This window comes from Pezoporus occidentalis, unplaced genomic scaffold (assembly GCF_034315485.1).
Source record: "Pezoporus occidentalis ecotype Australia unplaced genomic scaffold, CSIRO_AGI_Poc_V1 ctg19, whole genome shotgun sequence".
NCBI lineage: Eukaryota > Metazoa > Chordata > Aves > Psittaciformes > Psittacidae > Pezoporus > Pezoporus occidentalis.
The window spans coordinates 7,213,564-7,233,170 of record NW_026913748.1 but is presented as its reverse complement, the minus strand read 5'-3'; the positions used below and the strand labels follow the sequence as shown (position 1 = coordinate 7,233,170).

Below are 19,607 nucleotides of genomic sequence, written 5' to 3'. Positions count from 1 at the left end.
CTTCTGGTTCGAGTTTTTCTTAAAATGCTCTCCCAGCATGCATTCCATTCAATGAAAACCTTCAATTATTCCCTGACTTCAGTCAGCTAACAAAGAAAATGTCCTCAGTTACTATATATCCCCAGGACCATTTTGCAGTGCAAAGGCTCTGCACTTCAGTGCCCTGGTGACATTCCAGCTTGGCTAGATTTGATCTTTCTGTCTCAATTTCTCTTCCAGTTTTATTCTGTTCCACCTCTTACATTGCCTACATCACAGTACCCCAGTGCGTTCCAGTGAGGCATTTAGTGATGTGACTGACATCTGCCATATACGATTCATTCCCTTGTGTTCTCCCTGAAGGCAAAAGCATGTGTTCAGTGGAGGGTTCTGACACGGAAAGGATATAGCTTGCATTTTTGCTGTGTTTTGAATACACAGGCTGGTGCATGCTGCTTAAGAAAGGATAGGTCACAGAGGCACACCAGCAGATGGAACAGAAGGGGACGGAGTCAGTGGTGGTCGTTAGCTTCTTGGCAGCTCTTTCACTGTCTCTGAGTTCCCCAAACACAAGTCATAGGTTCAAGGCAGATAACTCTGCTGTGCCTGGAAGGTGACATTCTTCATGTTTTTGAGGCAGTCTGGATAAGTCAGAGTAGTCAGGCTCCAGCAACAAGGAAGAAATCTATGTGTGCTGCAGCAGGCAGATATGATGATTCCCTATCCCCCACTGCGCATCAGGAACATCATTCGATGCTTTTAAACAGATGCAGTCATGACACTGCAGTGACAGACCCCCACGCATCACGTAAGAGGCACTTCTGGAATCCCCGGAAAGGGAGGAACTGTATAAATGAGTAATTATCGCTATGTCAAAATATACATCTAAACAGAGGACTGAAAACAAAGGGGATTTGTCAGGCAAGATGTAGGGACCTCCAGGGAAGGCAATGACCTGATTTTCATGAGGCCTCTCCTGAGCACCCACTGCTTATCTTGCCATGCCTTCAGGACTCATCCTCTTGCCTTCAAGAGCACCCGTTTCCTCAAACACTTCATCCGCCCCTAGGAGTTCCATATTTAGCCACAGCAGCATGACCTTTGGTTTGGGGTGGGTTTCGGTTTGGGTTGTTTTTTTTTCATACAATCTCAGACTGGTTTGGGTTGGAAGGGACCTTAAAGCTCACCCAGTTTCAACCCCCTGCCTTGGGCAGGGACACCTTCCACTAGAGCAGGTTGCTCAAAGCACCCTCCAACCTGGCCTGATAGGGTGGGACAGCCACAGATTTTCTGGGCAACCTCTTCCAGTGTCTCACCACCTTCACAGTAAAGCGTTTCTTCAGAATATCTAATCTAAATCTACCCCCTGTTGGTTTAAAACCATTCTCCCTTGTCCTGTCACTACCTGCCCTTGTAAAAAGTCCCTCTCCAGGTTTCTTATAGCCCCTTTTAGGCACTGGAAGCTGCTCTAAGGTCTCCTCAGAGCCTTCTCCAGGCTGAACAAGCCCAACTCTTCCAAACTGTCTTCATAGGAGAGGATTTCCTATTTTTTTAATTAATATTATTGGGGGCTTTAAAACTTGTGTTATTGTTTTTTTTTTCTTTTTAGGATATTGTCTAATTTCCTCACCTGCTCCCCATTTGCCTGCAGTAACTAGCCATACGCCATCACTATGGCTCATGCCTGTCGCCTTTCCGCCTCCCGGCTCTGCCCCTTGCTCCTCATCGAGTAACCTGCCAGGCCTCCCGCGGGGCAGGCGGACTCCTCTCCCTCCCGGGCACTAAGACCCACAGGCCGAGGAAAGCCGCGGAGCCCCACACACAGCCGGGACGCTGCCGGCCCGCGGCCTCCCCTCTCCCGCCCTTGGGGCCGCCGCTGGCCGCGGCTCCGAGGGCCTCGGCCGGGGCAACAGCGGCACCTGGCGGGCGGCCGACAGAGGCGCGGCGGCAGCGGGGAGCAGAGCGCTGCCGGACCGTGGCCGCGGGTGTAGCGGGCAGCGGGCCCGGCCGGGCTGCAGAAGGAGCCCGTCCCGGGGGTCGGCCGCTGACCGACGCCTGGCGGGGGGTGTGAGGCACTGGTTTCAGTAGCCCCGGAGTCCTCGCTGTCTGCTCCGGTGTCCCCGGGGCGAGGGGTGCTCCACGTGGCGTGTTTCGGTCCCCTGGGGGACCCACCGCGGCCGGGGTGGGAAGGGATGCAGGTGCTGTGCCCAGCCGCAGGGGTCCCGCTGCACTGCCCCAAGCAGGGCTGCCCAGCTCCTTCCCACTGTGCACAACGGCCGCCCTGGGTTTTCTCTCGGCAGGAAATTCCTGACACAGAAGGACAAGGAAAGCATCTTCACCATGGACCACTTCCCTCTGTGGTACCGGCGGGCAGCTGAGCATCCCCCCGGGAGCTTCATCTACAGCATTGTCTCAGAAGATGATTCAGGTAATCCCAGCCTGAACACCAGAGGAGAGGGAAAGAGAAAGCTTTTCACATCCTGCTTCCCACACCATGTTTGCCCAATCCCTTTATTGCTGCCTCCTGCCTAGTGGGAAACGCTGAGGCCTGCCTTTTGGCCTGCCTTCGCACCAGTAGAGGGGGCATGGCAGAGGGGGCATTGCCGAAATACTGACACAGCAGAAAGAGAAAGCTACAAGCTGCACAGAAAGCAGTCAGGGCTGCACAACATGAAGTTTGCAGGGGAGATGAAGGACACGTGGAAGTGCAGGGACGGGATAGACCAAAGGATTTAGGCAGGTGGGAAGCAGGGGAACACATGAACCATGAGAAAAGGGTATCACAGAAGGGGTTGGGACATACAGGCATGCCTCAGAGGGAACATCAGGCATACTGCGTGACAGTAACAGCTGGGACTGATGAGGGATCAGCGAGCACTTGTCAAGAAGTCTGAGTTTAGAGGGCAGCATTTTTTCTGTCACCACTTTCCATGATGGGAAGGGATGGGTTTGTTTTGGAAGATGGTGGAGGAAAAGGGAAGAAGGCTCTTCCATAGCTTCTCAGGAAGGGCTTCTTCAAAGGCTGGAAGAGAGCAGAAGAACCTGGAAGAAACAGTCAAAACAAAGCCTCATGTGAGGCTCCTACACAGAAGGCAGAAGTCCCCTCTGTGCTCCTTCCTGGCCCCTAGTTCTCCATCTCTGTCACAGAGCTCAGCACTTTAGCTGCTAAAGCTTTTTGTGGCGCAATGGTGGGAGGCTGGTGGGTGGGAAAGCAAGTAGCAAAGAAGAGAAAACCTGACTTGGAGGCAAGTGATGAACCAGGATGTAAAGGGAGAGCGAATGGAAAGAGAATACTTGAAACCTTCCATGAAAGCCTCTCTGCCCAGCACCCTTGTATCTCACTTAAAAGGCAACTGTGGAGAGAGGAGGAGGCGTGGCAGGACCTTTTACTCTCCTGCATGCCAAAGCATTTGCTCTTTGGAATAGAGTGTGGGTTAGAAAACCAGACAGTGACATCATCTGGGGCTTCCTAGGACAGCCATTACCCAGGCCACAGTAATCACTGCTGGCTAAAAACTGGAGTTGTGGCTTGATGTGGCTTTCTTAGAAGTCATTGGTAATTTTCCATTAATAAAGACAAAACGCAAGCAGCCGCCACGGTTTTTTGTATTATGTGGCTATTTGTCAGAAACTTCAATCAAGTCCAGGACCCCATTCACCTGGAAACCCTGCAGGCACATTGTAAGAAGTAATATTTGACCCTGAAGACCTTGTGTTCTAAACTGTAAGGGAGATTAGGCTCTTTAGAGATGAACAGCTAGGCTTAGGAGACAGTGATCCATGAGGCCACACAGTATGCCTGGGAAGAGCCAGAAAATACTACTCAGTGCTTCTAAGACACAGTGCTGCACCATCAGAGCAGAGTCCAGGCCCTCCCTTGACATCCAAAGGAGCAGGGGTGTCCCACCATTTGACCACCCAGTTTCGTAGTAAGTTCCTGATGAATAAACGTTGAAATACCATTTTCATGCTTTCTACATGTGCCCTCCACCCATGACAAAGGGTTTCCAGGACAGATGCACTTCTCATTACATAAGAGGGAAGAGCCAGAAGACCTCCCCATTGGGGAGGAAACCAGCAGGGAATGACTGCAGATCATCAGAATAATTTATTGAGGGCACTTCCTTCTAGTGTTCAAAAGTCCCCCAGGGAAGAATACAGCAGAGAAAGCTCTGCAAGTCAGCTGTTCTCGCAGCCCATATCTCTCATGTGTTGGGTGCTTTGTTATTTTGGGTTGGTTTGTTTGTTTGTTTTGCTAGAGATGCTAAGTGTCTTTTGCTTCTTTATCTCATCCTAGGAAGAGCAAGGCATTTGGGGTTCACCATAAAGGCTGAATCAGGCTCAAGTCATGTGAGCATCAGTTGCCTGGGTATTTGTTTCACAAGGGCTTTACTATATCTGACATCACAGGGCAAGTTAATCTGGCTTCAGTCTAAAAAATAATGAGAGACTCCAGGCTAAAATGTGGCAGACACTGAATTGTGTTTTGGACACATTGGGTGCCACCTAGAATGATGAAGGCAGAAACGGGAAGCAGAAACAAATGCTGGAGCTCTTGGGACTGAAAGAATCCCTGACCCATCTGTCTGAGCAAGAGATTTCCATTCAACACACAAGTGAGGAATCAGTTGCAGGCTAAATCGATCATGCTGACCTTCAGAGTGTCCCCTGGCAGTTCCAAAAGAGGTGCCCCTGCTGAAGCTAATCTAATCACTTTAAGAAAACACAGAAATTGAATCTGTCACATGGACAATTGCAGTCTGAAACAACTGCACTGACAAAGAGAAGGGAGATGAGGTTCAGTTGCTTAAACCTATCCAGCCATGCTATTTTAAGTGCCCTGTGGAAGCCAAGAGATCTGCACAGGGCTGGCAGCTGTGACACAGGACCTACAGGATGCTTAAAGCAGCAGCTAAAGGATAATCAGGAGAGCCTGGGGCATAACAGAGTTTGGGCAGAAGACTTCGTTCCTAAAATGGAGCACGCCCTGGAAAGTACCTGGAAGTGCTGTGCCTGTCTCTCCAATTTGTAGTGCGGGTCTGGCTTGGGTAGCAGAATGCAAGAGTCAATGTCAGAATTGCCTATCCCACTTCTCCTGTGTCTAAAAAGTTTAGCTAGTGCATGAAGCACAGCAGTTTTCTGGCCTAAAAGTAGTTCTACGTGCCCAAAACTGAGGAGACCAGTCCCTTTTTATGCTGAGAGGGTGCTACTTTTATCAGGGGACCTTATCTACAAGAAGAAAAAGATCTACTCATAGCCACTTAGGTTGTTTGTGTCTTGAAAGATGCAGGCTTCTAGCTTCTTGGGTGTTTCAGGGTTGAGGCATCTGTGCACACTGTCCTGGGTGCGAAAATGTGTGAGCAAGCTGAACCTGCTTGTTTTTCTCCTCTGCGGTGATAAGCTAACCAAGCCTTCCGTATTTGTGTCTTAACAGAGGGGAGCGGCCTGCCAAAAGTGGTGACAGTGAGCACGGCTGTGTCTGTGTCTGTGGATGGGAAGATGGGTATTGCTGCAGGTAGGACATTCTGGTTTCTCTTTTTATCTTGAATGAAATGATTGCATCTTTTATTGAGAGTGGGAGCTGGGAGCTGTTTGTTAGCTTGCCACTCAAGGGAGATGATGTGAGCCACAATAGTTTGTGATGTTGAAAACTAGGCTAAAGAGAGAATACTGAAACAGGTACTGAATAGCTGATAGGCTTTTGGAAGGGAAATTGACTGTTTGAATGGAAGCTTACCATCTTCAATGCTGGTGGATTTGTGGATCGAGACTGTTTCTCTGAAACGTGAATAGGCTGAGAAGTCCATGCAGATTTTGAACTGTTTGCAGGAGACACTTTGGTTTTGGAAGAAAAGCGTGTTCATGCATCTCCGTCGTTATCTCAGCTGAAAAATAACTTTTGCTGGTGGAATGGGTTTGTTGCTAGACTTCCAGCTCAGACATATAGATTGCCAATTTATTTTTGTAGATGAGCTTTAAACCCCTTTTGGCAGACCTTCACTAGATTCTGTGTCTACTTTTGGAAAATTCATAAACCACGTTACTTCCAGCAGAACTCCAAAGCTTTTGAACCCTTACCATTTTCTGCAGCAATTGCTTCTGCCTTTACGAAAGTACAGTAAACTCAGAAGTGAAACAGAGCAGCCATTTAATGAAACATTTTTAATGTTTTAATGTTTTAATCAATAATGCTGGCATCGTATCCAACTTAAATGCTCTGTGTAGGAGTATTGGGTAAGAGAAGATGTATCTCAGTGGAATTTGGTTTAGAAGTGGAAGCATTGATTAAGGGAAGAAGTTGATGAACACGTAATGGAGTAATTATCACTAAACACTTGCCAAGAAGCAAAGCTACTTGTGAAATAATTGTTATACGAGTACCTAGTAGAGAGAAGGTCGTACAGCAGATATCTTGAGGGAGTCAGCCATTGCTCTTCCCTAGGCTGGGTAGGATACAGCGACTTGTAGGATACAGTACTACAGTAAAACTATATCAGTTTTTCTGATGAAGCAAACATTCCTTACCTTCTAGTTTTTTAGTAAGTTCCAGTTGGGAGTGGTACTCTTAAAGTATAGAATCATAGAATAGTTAGGGTTGGAAAGGACCTTAAGATCATCTAGTTCCAACCCGCCTGCCATGAGCAGGGACACCTCACACTAAATCATGTCACCCAAAGCTCTGTCCAACCTGGACTTGAACACCGCCAGGGATGGAGCATTCACAACTTCCTTGGGCAACCCATTCCAGTGCCTCACCATGCTCACAGTAAAGAACTTCTTCCTTATATCTAAAAGTATCATGTGGGCATTGAGGAAATACTTATAAGCTGAAGGAGGGGTGTTATGAAATAGCACTTTTCACTAATAAACCACCATTTCAAGCCCAAATCCAGAAAATCATTATGAAGTCTGTCCCTGTGAAATAGAGATGGTTTCAGTAAAGTTCATGTTTGATAGGTGCTTGGGTCACAGAAAGTGCTCTCAAAGTTGATACTGGCTGACGCTGTTATAAGAATACCCAGCAGAAAATGAAATAGCATTGAAACAGTACCAAGGGTTTCTGCAGCACTGGAGCATTTGGAGCATTTTTCTAAGCATGAAAAGCTTTATTTGGTTTGGTTTTGGGTGGTTTTTTTTTAAGATTGTTTTTCATTATTGTTTTCATTCCCTTCCCTGACCTGTGAGTTAGAACAGAGGCACACAGGCAGTTTGGCATAAATATAAGGAAGGAAACTTCTGAGTTGGAAGAGCTGGAGCAAGAACAAGTGGCAGGAGGATCTGCCCCTGACAGAGCCATTTCTCTTCTGTCAGCAGTGCTTTTCACAACCCCTGTGGAGATTTCCACCCGCTCGGTTATGCTGAATACTGATTTGACTCTTCTGTGTGGACATGCTGTGAAGGGGCAGGATCCTCTGCAGAGGGAAGAGGAGGGCAGAGAAAGAGCAGAGGATAGGGAAAGAAATCATGTTAAAACAATAAGGCAAAAATTGTGTCATCTGTAGAAATGATCCAGAACAAACTATTTTCCTCACTGGTAACCACAGAAGTTGAGACATAGAAATGAATTCTCAGTTGCTTTTGTTCCTTAAAGGTGCCACAGTCCCTGTCAGTAGCAGGCACATTAAGCATCCTGACTGTAAGCATCTTTGCTTACTTCCACACATGGTACATATAGCTGGGTGTTCTTCATTCCCCATTTCTTATGCATTGATGAAAACTACCCACATTTCATCCAAAGAATGGCCTGCATGACAGCACCGAGGGAAGTAACTTCTCCCAAAAGGTCCAAGTCCTTTGGGCCCACAGCAGCTGTAGCCCCATTCACTTCGTGGGAGTACAAGGGCTTGCCAAGGTATTTCCCATCTGCTGACTTGGGTGTAAGTTTACACCTTGGTTCGGGTGTTTTAGGGAGCAAAAAATTACTATATATTGCCTTTTCTTTGCTTCCAGTAGCAACTAGGTTAATCATCTGAATTTTTGATACCAATAGTCATTTAAAAGAAGACAAAAAGGAAATAATTATAGGTAGACAGTATAGGTCACACTACCTGTTACAATACTGTTTGATCTTGAGAGAAGGGTATAGGCCTGCTTTCATCTCCCCTCACACTAATATAATCAGTCCTGAGTGGCTAGGACATGATTCTAGGGTACTTCACAGCAGAGGCTGCAGCACAAATGATGCTGGGGAGTGCTGCAATACCATCCTGAGTACAGAAGAGAGGTGAAGGAAGAGGAGTGAGAGGAGACACAGCAAGAAGCAATCAGAGCAGAATGGGATGCAGATTGTTGTTATTGTTATTCTGATGGCATCAGCCCTCAGTGGGATTGATATAATGTTCATTTAGAGTTAGAATACTGTTGGTAGTTTGGTAGCACAGGTTCCCAGAAAGCCACATATCTTGGAAGGCTTGTAGTTTCTGGATAAATACAGGCACAGTTCTGTAAAAGGGGAACAACAGACACTTTTTAAGTGCCCCTATAGAATTGCAAGTGGTATGAACTGGCCTGTCATTCTGCCACTGATTGTTACTGTCACTTGTTTGACTTGACAGTGCTTGGGGGGGAATTGGTGAGCACTCTGAAATGTTCACTATGCATGCAGTGAAAAACTCAGCTCTAGGATTTACAGCCATGCCTATGGGGAGGGAGCACCCCCAGTGCCCCCATGGGAAGAATGCCAGTGACAGGAAGCATCGAGCCCCTTTACTTCTGGCGGTTGAATGGCAGTCCCCAGCCAAGACAGAGAAAGGCAAACTGCTAAAATCAAATGTCCAGGAAGATGACACAGGCCTGATGCTGTCAGGGAGTGAGGGAGCAGTCAACTTGGATTGGAAAGCACCCACACTGGAGGGCTAAGAACAGAAATAGGGTGGGAGTACAAGAGCCTCTTCCCTCCCATTTTGGTCTGGCTTAGCTCAAAAGGGAATCCCAGAATGGGTTGGAGGGGAGTCTGAGATGCTTCTCTCACTGTTAGAGATGTTGCTCCACACAAGGATGGGTGGTGAGGCGGCCAAATTCAGGAGGCAAAAGCGGTGTCCTCTGCCCTGCCCTACCCTACCCTTTCCTTCTTTCACCCATCCCTCTCCTTCCCTTGTGGGCCATGTCCCTATACCTCTGCACAAGGGGGATGAGCAAAGGGTTCAAGGTACCTGCAGGTCTCTCGGAGGACATGGTGGAGCCAAGGCAAGGTCCATTTGTGTGAGCTGAATTGGTGTGGTCTCTTTGGTTGGAAGCCACACAGGCAAACCTACCCCTGGCTTGGCTATACCCGTTTCTTTAAATTAATAATATCTCTTGCTATATTGTGCTTTGGCACGTCAAAGCACTATGCAAACATTAAGTAATGCCTGGATGATTAATTATAATTAATTAGAAGGCAGCTATTCTCCTGGGATGTCAGTCCAGTAGGTTTCACGCACACTAACTTTGTTGGAAATGAAAAATAAGGAATTGTGATGGCACTCTCCCCAAGCCAAGTCCTGCCCCAGATAGCACTGTCATCTGCTGCCTCCCGTGAGTCAGTAGCCTGGGGCTTTCTGGTCCTCAGGGTGTGAGGCAGAAATCACATGTAGTTGCTGACGGAAGCTTTTAGTGATTTAAAGCCCCAGTGAAACTGCTGGAATCTGCGCAGGAGTTTAGCTGTCACTTTGGGCTGTGTATGACATCTCTTTCATTTCCTGACCTTCTCATTGTTTGACTTATGTGGTGTCAGCTGGCTGCCAGTCCCAGCTGGGCAGGTAGGGGTTTCTTTCCATTAAGTTTCTTGCCATGGTTGTCATGTCTTAGGGATGGGAAACAGCTGATACCAGCAAACGATGTGGCATGCACAGTCTCCGTAATGCCCAATAAAAACCAATCTAAGTGGGCCCTTAGGAAGTGCAGGTTTATTTTATACAGTACCTTTCTTCTCTGTTTGTAGTGAAAGGTACTGTTAGTTCTTATCTGCAGTGATTGGACCACGGTGAAATTGTTATCCCATGACACCAATTGCATACAGAGATATATTTGGGAAGAGTGCTCGGCAAGCTGAATCAAGGATGAGAGAAGAGAAATATTGTCTCTGTTTTACAGAGGATGTTTGGGGACACTGAGTTATTAAGGCCAGTATTTTCAGAAGAGCTCTTTATTCACAGCAGGAGCAGAGTTTTTAAAAAGCTTAGATTTTTGTCAAAAGTATTCAAAATCAACCATTCTGAAAAATAGATAATGGGAAGTAATTTTGCCATTATACTGGTTAAAATCCAACCTCTATCAGTCCAACAGAAGCTCTTCATTTGAAAAGCGATTACTGGCCAGCTTGACATCTCTCCATCCTCTTCCTTGGTCCCCAGTTTTGGCTACCTGCTGTCTCTTACCAGTAAGCAGGGAGAGGAAGTGCAGTTAGTTGGGTTTTTCAACAGTTCTGTTGCTGTGGCAGCTTTTCAAACTAATCTACATGCAATTCTGTATTCCTAAAGTTTTGTTGCTTGGGTGGATAAAATATTTCAACCTTCTCTCTAGAAAATGACAGTTACACCTGTAGAAGCTGCTAAAATGCGTGGAGATAAGCTACAATAGCATAAGCACCTTTTATATGGAAATAGCTGCATCCAAGCTGCAGAATTAAAATGATTTCACTAGGCTGGGTCAGAAACCAGCTTATTGTTACCCATACAAAACCATAGAGCAGCTGATCTCTTGAATGTGTGCTGCAGTATTCAGAAGGAGTGCTGTCCTTTCAGTGCTAGAGGTTTGTGCCAGTGTTGACCCAGTTAGCTCTTGAGGTATCACTGGGTGCCTTTATGGAAATGATGATCTCCCCAGCATCCAGTGGTAGCACAGGTAGAAATGCTATGTGTGGTTCTAATGCCATTCCCGTATGGCAATCCAAAAATGCTGATGATTTTAGTACTAAAGCAAGCCATGCCCTCTCCACCTCTCAGAACGTCTGTCTGGAGGCTGTTATCAGTCAGCACACATTTGGCTGTACCACAGGTTGAGCCAATACTCCATGGGCCACGGTATCAACATTACACAGTGCTGTTGGTGTGCCAAAATCGGTGTCTCTTGCATCCTTCATTCATCCATCTGCCTGCCTGCCATCCATTGCATTCTACTTTGCATACCAAGCCTTGGGGGAGAGACCTGTAATCATAAAGGCTGATTTTTGGGGTGTTTCTGTGGCAGAAACAAGCTGTTATATGAACCAGATAAAAGTGAGGTGGTGGCCTTGTTTGGCACTGGCTCTGATCTTGCAAACTCTGCCATTCGCCAGTGTTTGCTGTCCGTGCTGAGGCTACGTGGTTCCCGGTTCAGAGTTGGTTATCCTCCAGCCAAGTCAGAACAGGCAGAAATAGCAGGCATCTGCCTGCAAAATTCCATATAGATGTTTCCAAGCATGTACAGTAACTAGTGACAATGGGGTCAAATAAATTTATTTTATCCTCAAAAGAATGCTAAAAATAAGTATGTGAGACATTTTCGATTGCATTTTGCCCACCCTGACTGGACATCAGCAATTGCCTTTTCCTCCATGGTGTATCTGCTGTCTGCATAAGCTGTAAGATCTTCAGCATGAGGATTGTGTCTCCTCCCTGTGTGTGTGGACATTGCCTCTTGCCTTGGGATAAGCCCTTGGCTGGGGGAAAAGCAAAGAAGATAGCCAATTATGTAGAATAAATATTTCCTTGTAGTGTCAGCTGAGTGCCAGAGTTTACACATTGCATCACTCACCAGGGAAGAAAACATCAAGTGAATCAGCCCTCCTTCCTTCAGCCCATGTGGGGAGTGCTTCACCCAGCACAGAGCAAATGCCTCCACTGTGGGTGGGTGCCTGTGCCCAGGCCTTGCCCTTGCCAGCCCTTTCAGGGAATTTCTACAATGGGGACACCAAAACAACTTGTGAGCAATAGGATTTCTCTTGTGGGGTCTGCTGAGGCATCCCTCAGAACATCTCCAGTCCTGGAGCCTGTTCCAGGCTAGAGCTCCAGCCCAGGAGCCTGTTCTTGCCTGAGTGTAACAGAAATCTTCTAGCCTAAGGTTATCCATCAGTGCTGCCTCTGTAGCTCCTCTGATTGCTATGGCTGTCACTCTTGAAGGGAAACGAGCCCTTGACTCTGGCTCAGGAGACACTTGCATATAGCTGGATTTTGTAGATTGGCACCCGGCGCCTTTGCCGTGTTCCCTTTGCTTGCAAATTATTTGATATCATTTTAATTCTGAGCCGAATTAGAGCAGTGTGCGGGTTGCCATAGCAACCATTTCCTTGTGCCTTTTGGTCTGACTCATTGCAGACAATTACTCTTGCGCTCCAGGATTCACAGATGTGATAGGAGAAGAATCATGTGCTGGGCTTTTAACTTCTTTTATTTGCTTTTAATTTCTTTCCCAGCCTTTCTTGCATTAACTCCTACCTAGCCAGCATCATCAGGGACCTGTGTCTCTGCCACATGGGCCCATGGGAGCACATGGGGGGTGCAGAGTATGTGTAGATGCTCAGTGTCTGAGGGGATTTGTGCATACATGTGTATATTTGCATACACAGTTTCTCTGTGTTGCGTGGCTGTGATACCTGTCTATGTGTGTAACTAAAGGTGTGCACAGATGTGTGCAAATTACCCACACAAATTACCCACAAATTACACAAATTACCCACAGAGTAATTTATACCTACTCATGTCTGTGGTAGGGCTACACACCTACACGTGTTTTCTGTGTGTGCATGCCAGTATGTACATGAGAAATCCCTGTGGGCATGGAAGTGTACCCAGTGTGTAGGGTCTGTTAGTATGCACTGAGTATTCATGAGCACTGAGAAGCAGGCCAGGACCTTCCATTTGGAGCTGTGTGAAGATCCACAGACTGCCAAGCAAGTGGCATTAACACCTCTGACCAAGTAGGATGCAAACTTAAAGCTCTGTGTGAACGCAAGGCCAGCGCATTACCTTGCTCACACCTCTTCCCCTACAACAGCCCATATCTATGCATCTGAAGTACATGGAGTAAAGCAGTGTTGTCCATGCAAGAACCATAGCCTTAGCGCAGGTATAAATGATGTCATGAGCTTCATTAAGACCTGTAGTTCAGTAGAGGAGCAAAGTCATGTGAGAAGATGCTGAAAGTGATCACAGAAGCAGTCTGTAGAGGTAGGGATGAAGGTAGTAAATATTACAGCAGAAAAGGCTATAGGAAATGTCTTGTGAGATGGTCTGGATTAAATTAACCAAGGCACAAGCAGACAAGTTTTGCAGGAAGAGAACCACAGAAACTTAGCAGATCTGAGGACAACTTCGGTCTACTTCTAGGACACATTCCTTTTACCACCAAACTCAGCCTGTTTCCTACCGAGTTCCTCTTTTCCTGCCCTACTTACCCACCTAAAGGCACAAATCTCCCCATTATAAGGCTGCTTAATGGGACTGCTACTGTGAGCTCTTTCACCTCACAAGACCTCCTTTTTCTTCTCTTGCTTTTCCTCACTGGGACACAGAAGGCCCACTCATAGGACCATAGGATAATTCTGGTTGAAAGGCATCTCAGGAGATCTTTAGTCAACGCAGGGTCAGCTATGAGGCCAGACCAGTTTGCTTAGAGCTGTATCATATTAATAGCCTCAGAACTATTTCTTATTCCTCCCTGATGCTCTTACACTGTGCTCTCACCACCTGTACTGTGCAGAGGCTGTACTGATAGCCATTCTCTTTTTCTCTCCCTGTCCTTGTGCTGTATGAGGGCTATCAGCAAATCTTCATGGCTCACCATGGGCTGTGGAGGTGCTGAATGCAGAGTGGTTTGCAGTGGGTATGGACCCAGTGTTGGATGGTGAGGCACAGAGGGGGTGTGGGAGGAAAGGAGACAGTGGAAGGTAGTTGTCCTGCTTCTGCTGGCAGGAGAGCTTGGCTGAGAGTCCTTGTCTGGAAGCCCTGGGAAGTGCCAGGCTTTCCCAAGGCAGTTGGAAGATGGAGAAGAGATGTTGTAGGTGCAGGAGGTAGGCAAGGTGTGGGCTACATTGCTGCCCAGGGTGTGCAGAGGGGTGGTTTGCCACTGGCTCTTGGAACTGCTTGCACAGGAAGCAGTGCAAAGTCTGGAGTGTGGGGAGAGAGCAGTTTGACTTTCAGAGACTGTGGAGCCCACATTTCTGGGAGGAGTCGGTAAATGGCAGTGCCTGATTCTGTTGCCCTCCATCTGTCTGCCACCACAAGCAACTGCTTAGGCTGCTTAAGCTTTTTCTGCAGAGAGCCTACGTGGAATGGAAAAAGAACAGACAGCAAAGAAAGAAAGCTGCGTCTTAGAGGTCAGGAAATGTAGGGATAAAGTCAGGATTGCTTACAAATCAAGCTGAGTTAAACCTTGCAAAGGAGATTAAAACAAACGGCAAAAGATTCTTCAGCTATCTGAAAAAAAAAAAGAAAAAAAGATAATGAGAAGTGGGGCCACTTCTGGGCAGTGAGGTTGAGATCAAGGAGTCTGTAGTCTAAACCAAAACCCAAGAGGTCTCTGTGCCCAAGTTATCGATAAGGACAGCAATATCGTCCTTGGGGAAAGAAACAAGCTGACTACTGGGAATAAGCAGTTCAAGCTGCTTACTGCATGGTGCTGGGCCTGGGTGCTCTCCAGCCTTGGGAGAGCTGGCATGTGGAAACACAGGCTTATAGCAATGGATTTTTTTCAACTCTTCCCGCAGTGGTGACTCTATGCAGTCTGGAAAAGTGAAAATTAAGCAGTTTAAAATTAAGGAAGGGGGAGAAATAAGCTCTCAGTCTCAGACCTCTAAGAGTAACCTCTGTAATCTTTGTAGCACTTTAGAGGAGATCTTGAAGGAAAGCATAATTATTACCAAGCAGTTAGGGGAAAAGGGAGTCAGGCAGTATGACTTCATCAGTGCTGGATCCTACCAGACTAACCCAATAGCTTTCTTTCAGATGACTGTTTTCCTGGAAGGCAAAAAAAATTGCAGAGGTCTGATCTGTGTATTTCAGTAATGCACTTGATACAGTTCCACGTATGGAACTATCAGTTAAACTGGACTAGATTGGGAAAGGCAGAGGAGTTGCAAAGAGCAGGGAGGTAAAAGTCAGTCTGGGAAGATGAAAGCAGCAAGATCACTTATCAAAGTCTAGCAAAAGGTTACTTGTAGCACTCCTCCATGGTTACCCGTGGGATTAGTCTTCGCTAACATTAACCTGAGACTCTGACTCAGATAGCAACAGGTAGTGAGGAAGTGTCCTGATGATTCAACACTAGAAGGCATTGCTAGTACAGGGAAGGAGCAGGATATTGTAGAGGAAGCCTTAATTGACCTTGGCAGGAGTACCAGAAACAGAATGAATTTCAGTAGTACGACAGACAAGGTCATATGCTTGAGAACTAATATTAGAAATCTCCTCTAAGCTGGTAACCCTGTGAGATCTGGCAGAGAGCACAGCAAGCACGACTAAAGGCAGTCGTTTTCTGGGAACTGTTGGGCTCATTTTGCCAAGTCTCAATGTGATCCTCAGTGTAGGCTGTATTGCCCCCTCCCCTGATGCCCATATAAAATTCAGGGAGCCGTTGTTATCTGCTACGTTCTGTTCTGAGGCCTTTGCCAAAAGGTAGACAGGTAGACTCTGTGGCAGACATATCCTGAGAAAGCTCAGAAGAAAAATACTAAGAACTTCTGTATTAAGTGATGGTAGGATGATGGCAAGTGATAGTGTGATGCAGTTGTGGTTGAAGAAAATATTGTCCTAGAATGTACCTGGAGAGGTGTTCCCAGTGGGGATGGGGATGCATTGGTGCTCCTACAGAAAGCCCTGTGATACGTCCCCTCTAGTTTGTGTTACAGTTTTGGCCAAAGGAATACAGGCTGAGACAGGTATAGACAGAACAAAAAGATGATGAGAGAAAAAGAAAGCCTGACTTTATGAGAGGAGCCTGGGAGAACCCAGCTTGCTTAACCACATGCAACCAGGGTTGAAGCAGATAAGATTGCTGCAATATATATGCTGTAAATGCATATTGGAGGAAACATTTATACTAAATCACATGGCTTGCATTAAAACAGTGCAGTATATATAGGCCATGAAAATGTTTAGGGTGGAAAACTAGAAGAGAGCTTCTAGCTGTTAGGGTAATGCAGCTTCAGCCAGAATCTGAGGTAAAAAGACAAATGGGTTTAAGCTGGAGTCTGAAAAGTCTGTAAGAAGGTGGTGGTGCCTTGAATAGAAAGAGATGAGACTTTGCTGGCCTGCAGTCCCTTCTCCATCATCAGGAGACAACTGAAGTTTCTTGTCTCACCATGCCATGGTGCAATTACCAGCAAGCAAGCAAGCCATGGGGCGGTCACTCAGGGCAGTCCCTGTTCACTGCAGCACTCCTTTTGGGTACAAGGCTGGTCCTTTATACCATCTAATTCACACACTCCATGATTTAATTAGGAGTGAATAAAACTACATGTGCTAATGCAGCTGAAAGCCCCAGCACAGGACCTGGGAGGCCAGAAGTTAGGGCTGACCTAAACTCCTCTCCCACCCTTTGACAGCATGGTGGGTTTTCTTGGTTGATTTGGGTTTTGCAAAGCAAAGAAGAGCAAGTGGAGAAGCCCCTGCTTATGCTAACAAGCCTTTAAAAAGCAGATGGGGATGTGGGGGTTGGTGTGGTTTGTGGCAGCTGAGAAGTGACAGTTGAGGAGATCAGAGAAGGGAGAATCTGAAAAGCAGCTGGTCAGAGGCAGTCACTGAAAAGGGGATGATCAGTCACAAGAGGATGAAAATGAGGGGGAGAGAGAAGGAATTATTGGGGAATCTAAAACCTTTATGTCCAGTAGGAGAGAAGTGAAAGATAATCATATGATACCATGAGTGGATGAGAAAGAGGAGACTGCTAGAAGGGGACCATCAATTTAGTTAAAGCGCTAGATTTTTCTCTTGCCTAGAAATGCATGAGAGTCTGGTTTAAAATCCTGTGAATTTATACTACTATAGAGGGGCTTATAAGTGGGATCAGAACAAGTTCCCATGATCTTGATGATAAAATTGCTTGTTAGGGTTTTGCCCTAGTGTTTCCATATCCCTTCATCTTTAAAGTAGGAGTTGTGTTCACGCAGCCTAGAGAGTGTGCTCTGAGACATTGGTGGTGAGAAGTAGGAAAGGTGATATTTATTGTTGTGTGGCAATAGTCAGTATCTACAATACAGAACACAGATTTTGTTGGATGAGGAGCATACTTGTAAAAGGGGTGAGGAAAAACTGGAAATAGTGTAGCAAAAGACTAGCGTGGTTGCAGAGAGGAGGAAATGCTTAACAAGTAAAGGCTTAATGAACTCAATCTGCTTATTTTACCAAAAAGAAGACTGAGTATAAGAGTATAAAGTACCTTCATAGGAGAGGAGCTGGTTACTGAATGTTTTGGGGGTTTTAATCTAGGAGAGAGAAACACAACAAAAACCTGTGGCAGGAAACCAAACACATTCAGATGAGACATTAAACATGAATGCTAATAGTATGAATAGGCATTGTAGTAAGGTATCAAGGGAAAATGAGAGGTTTCCTCTCTTGAATGTTTTTTAGATCAAAGGTAGATGCCTTTCTGAAAGATTGACCTTAGCTACATGTACACGCTCACTGTTGGACTTTCTGTGGTATACCTTCTTTATTTTCTGTTTCATAAGCTAAACAGATTGAGCTGTTTAAGCCTTTCACATCAAGGCAGTTTCTGCCACCCTCAAATAATGTTTGTGGTTCTTTTCCGCACAATTTCCAAGTAGCGTGCAATACACAGAAGGTCAGACTGGATGATCTAGAGTCCCTTCTGGCCTTCATACTCTCTGAATCTCTGCCTCTGTGAATTCATTAATGTTTGCAAGCTCCCAGAGAGCTGCCAAAGGCAAGCACTATAGAAATGCAAAGCATTCTTACTTTGGACATTTCCCTTGAGCTTTATGCAGAGCTGATTGAATATCATCTGTGCATATTTCCTCAAATGAAATACCTGCATTTGTCATTCATTCGATGCCCTTTGCGAGGTGTTTTTCTGCAGCTGTTCTAACAAACAAGTTTATTACCAAGTTAGGACACAGAAAAAGCAAATGTGAAGGGCAAAACCTCAAGTTGGTGCCCCGAGTGAAGAGCAGCACGTTATTGTCCTGGCCCAGAAGCTCCACGCAAGGCAGAGTTATTCTTAGCATCGCACTTTGCTTTTCTCCTTGGCTTCAGGTGCCCTGCACACGACCTCTGCCTTGCTGCAGCACAGTACCACTGTGGGAAGGAGAGGTCTAGTCCCTATCAGTTGCTTCTCCCCCACCCTCTAAAAGGGAGAAAAGCTGTGAGGCTACTGCCTTGTCCCCAGGTTTCCAGGACTGCTACTGATGGGAGAGCTCCCCAGATGATACAGGAAATCTTTATTTACTTGCACTCCATTCATCAACTGTACTCATAAGGGAATGCTTATTCCTTTGTCTGCATTGCACAGCATTCTCAGAGGGAAGGCTTTTTGGTCCCCAGAAATCCCATGCTAGGACTTGCCCTCATCTAATCAGAGGATAGAAACTGACCTTCTGACCTGTGCTTCCAATCAGTGTCAGCAAACACCATTCAAGCAGGCACAGCAAGCTGCTGATGAACAAGATAGTGAAGAGGAATTCTATTCCATGTATTTTACATGTATTATATATACATACACATAATTACATGTTTCTATATGCAATGCAATGTGTGTGTGTGACTAGATAGGTATGAAGGGCAGATACATTTGCCAGTATCAAATAATCAAATTATAATAACCAACTTTAATTTCATTTAACCGATATAATAACCAGGCAGAAGATCACAGCCTGGTCCCAGATAATTCATGAACTGAAAAAAAGCTAGAGTCATCAGATCAGTGTGTTTTTTTCTGCTCTACATTTCCAGTATTATAGGAACTGCTTAGTAGTATCTGTGTGCGCTCATCTACCTACATGGCAAAATTAGATTAAACTATGTGTCATAGACACCATACTGTTAAACAATAATAGTGATTCTCTTGTGGCACATACCTTTACAGCAGAACAGATGCCTCAGCTGTTATCGGATTAAGAGTAACTGAGTTCTGCACCCAGTTTCTCTCTGAAGATCAGTCTGAGCATGACAGGGTAACTGAGTATTACAGCGCGAGCAGAGTGGCACAAGGGTTTGCTCGTGGCAGGGTTTAACATCTTTTGTGGTTCCACATGCCTCAGGATGAGCTTTTTGTCACAGGAAGAGTATGTGATGAATTGTGTATGCCTAGTGCTGAAAGTAAAGAAGTGGGGAATTTAAACTTCTTAGCTGTGTGTGATAGACCTCTCCAGTGAACAGCTGGTGGAGAGACTCTTTTAGCTCTAGGGGTGACAGCTTATGTAGTTGTGGGTGCAATAGGATTAGATAGCAATTTCCATTCATTTCAAAATAACCTTGCTCAGCAGGGTCAAGAATCTGGAGATGCAGGAACCCATAGCTCACCATTTGTTACTGTAAGCTTGATTGAACATTATGCTCTAATTAAAAAAAAAAAAAAAAAGGCTTTTGGAATCCAATTTGACCTGAATATAACTCCATTGGCTTCTGCGTTCTTACCCTAGGGATTAATTTGGCCCTTTCTACTTTTATGTAATGAGCTGATTGCCACAGTATCTTATCCTTGTTACACAA

General features: G+C 45.8%; 1 protein-coding gene across 1 annotated transcript in view; it reads left to right on the top strand.

The window, feature by feature from the left end:
* The window catches only part of CACNA2D4 (calcium voltage-gated channel auxiliary subunit alpha2delta 4), a 128,513-nt gene that overhangs the window by 55,337 nt on the left and 53,569 nt on the right, over nt 1-19,607 (top strand). Inside the window, exons 25-26 of the mRNA XM_062616599.1 lie at nt 2,280-2,407; nt 5,414-5,494. Of these exons, the coding sequence (XP_062472583.1) occupies nt 2,280-2,407; nt 5,414-5,494 (209 nt within the window). The remainder of the gene's footprint in view (nt 1-2,279; nt 2,408-5,413; nt 5,495-19,607) is intronic.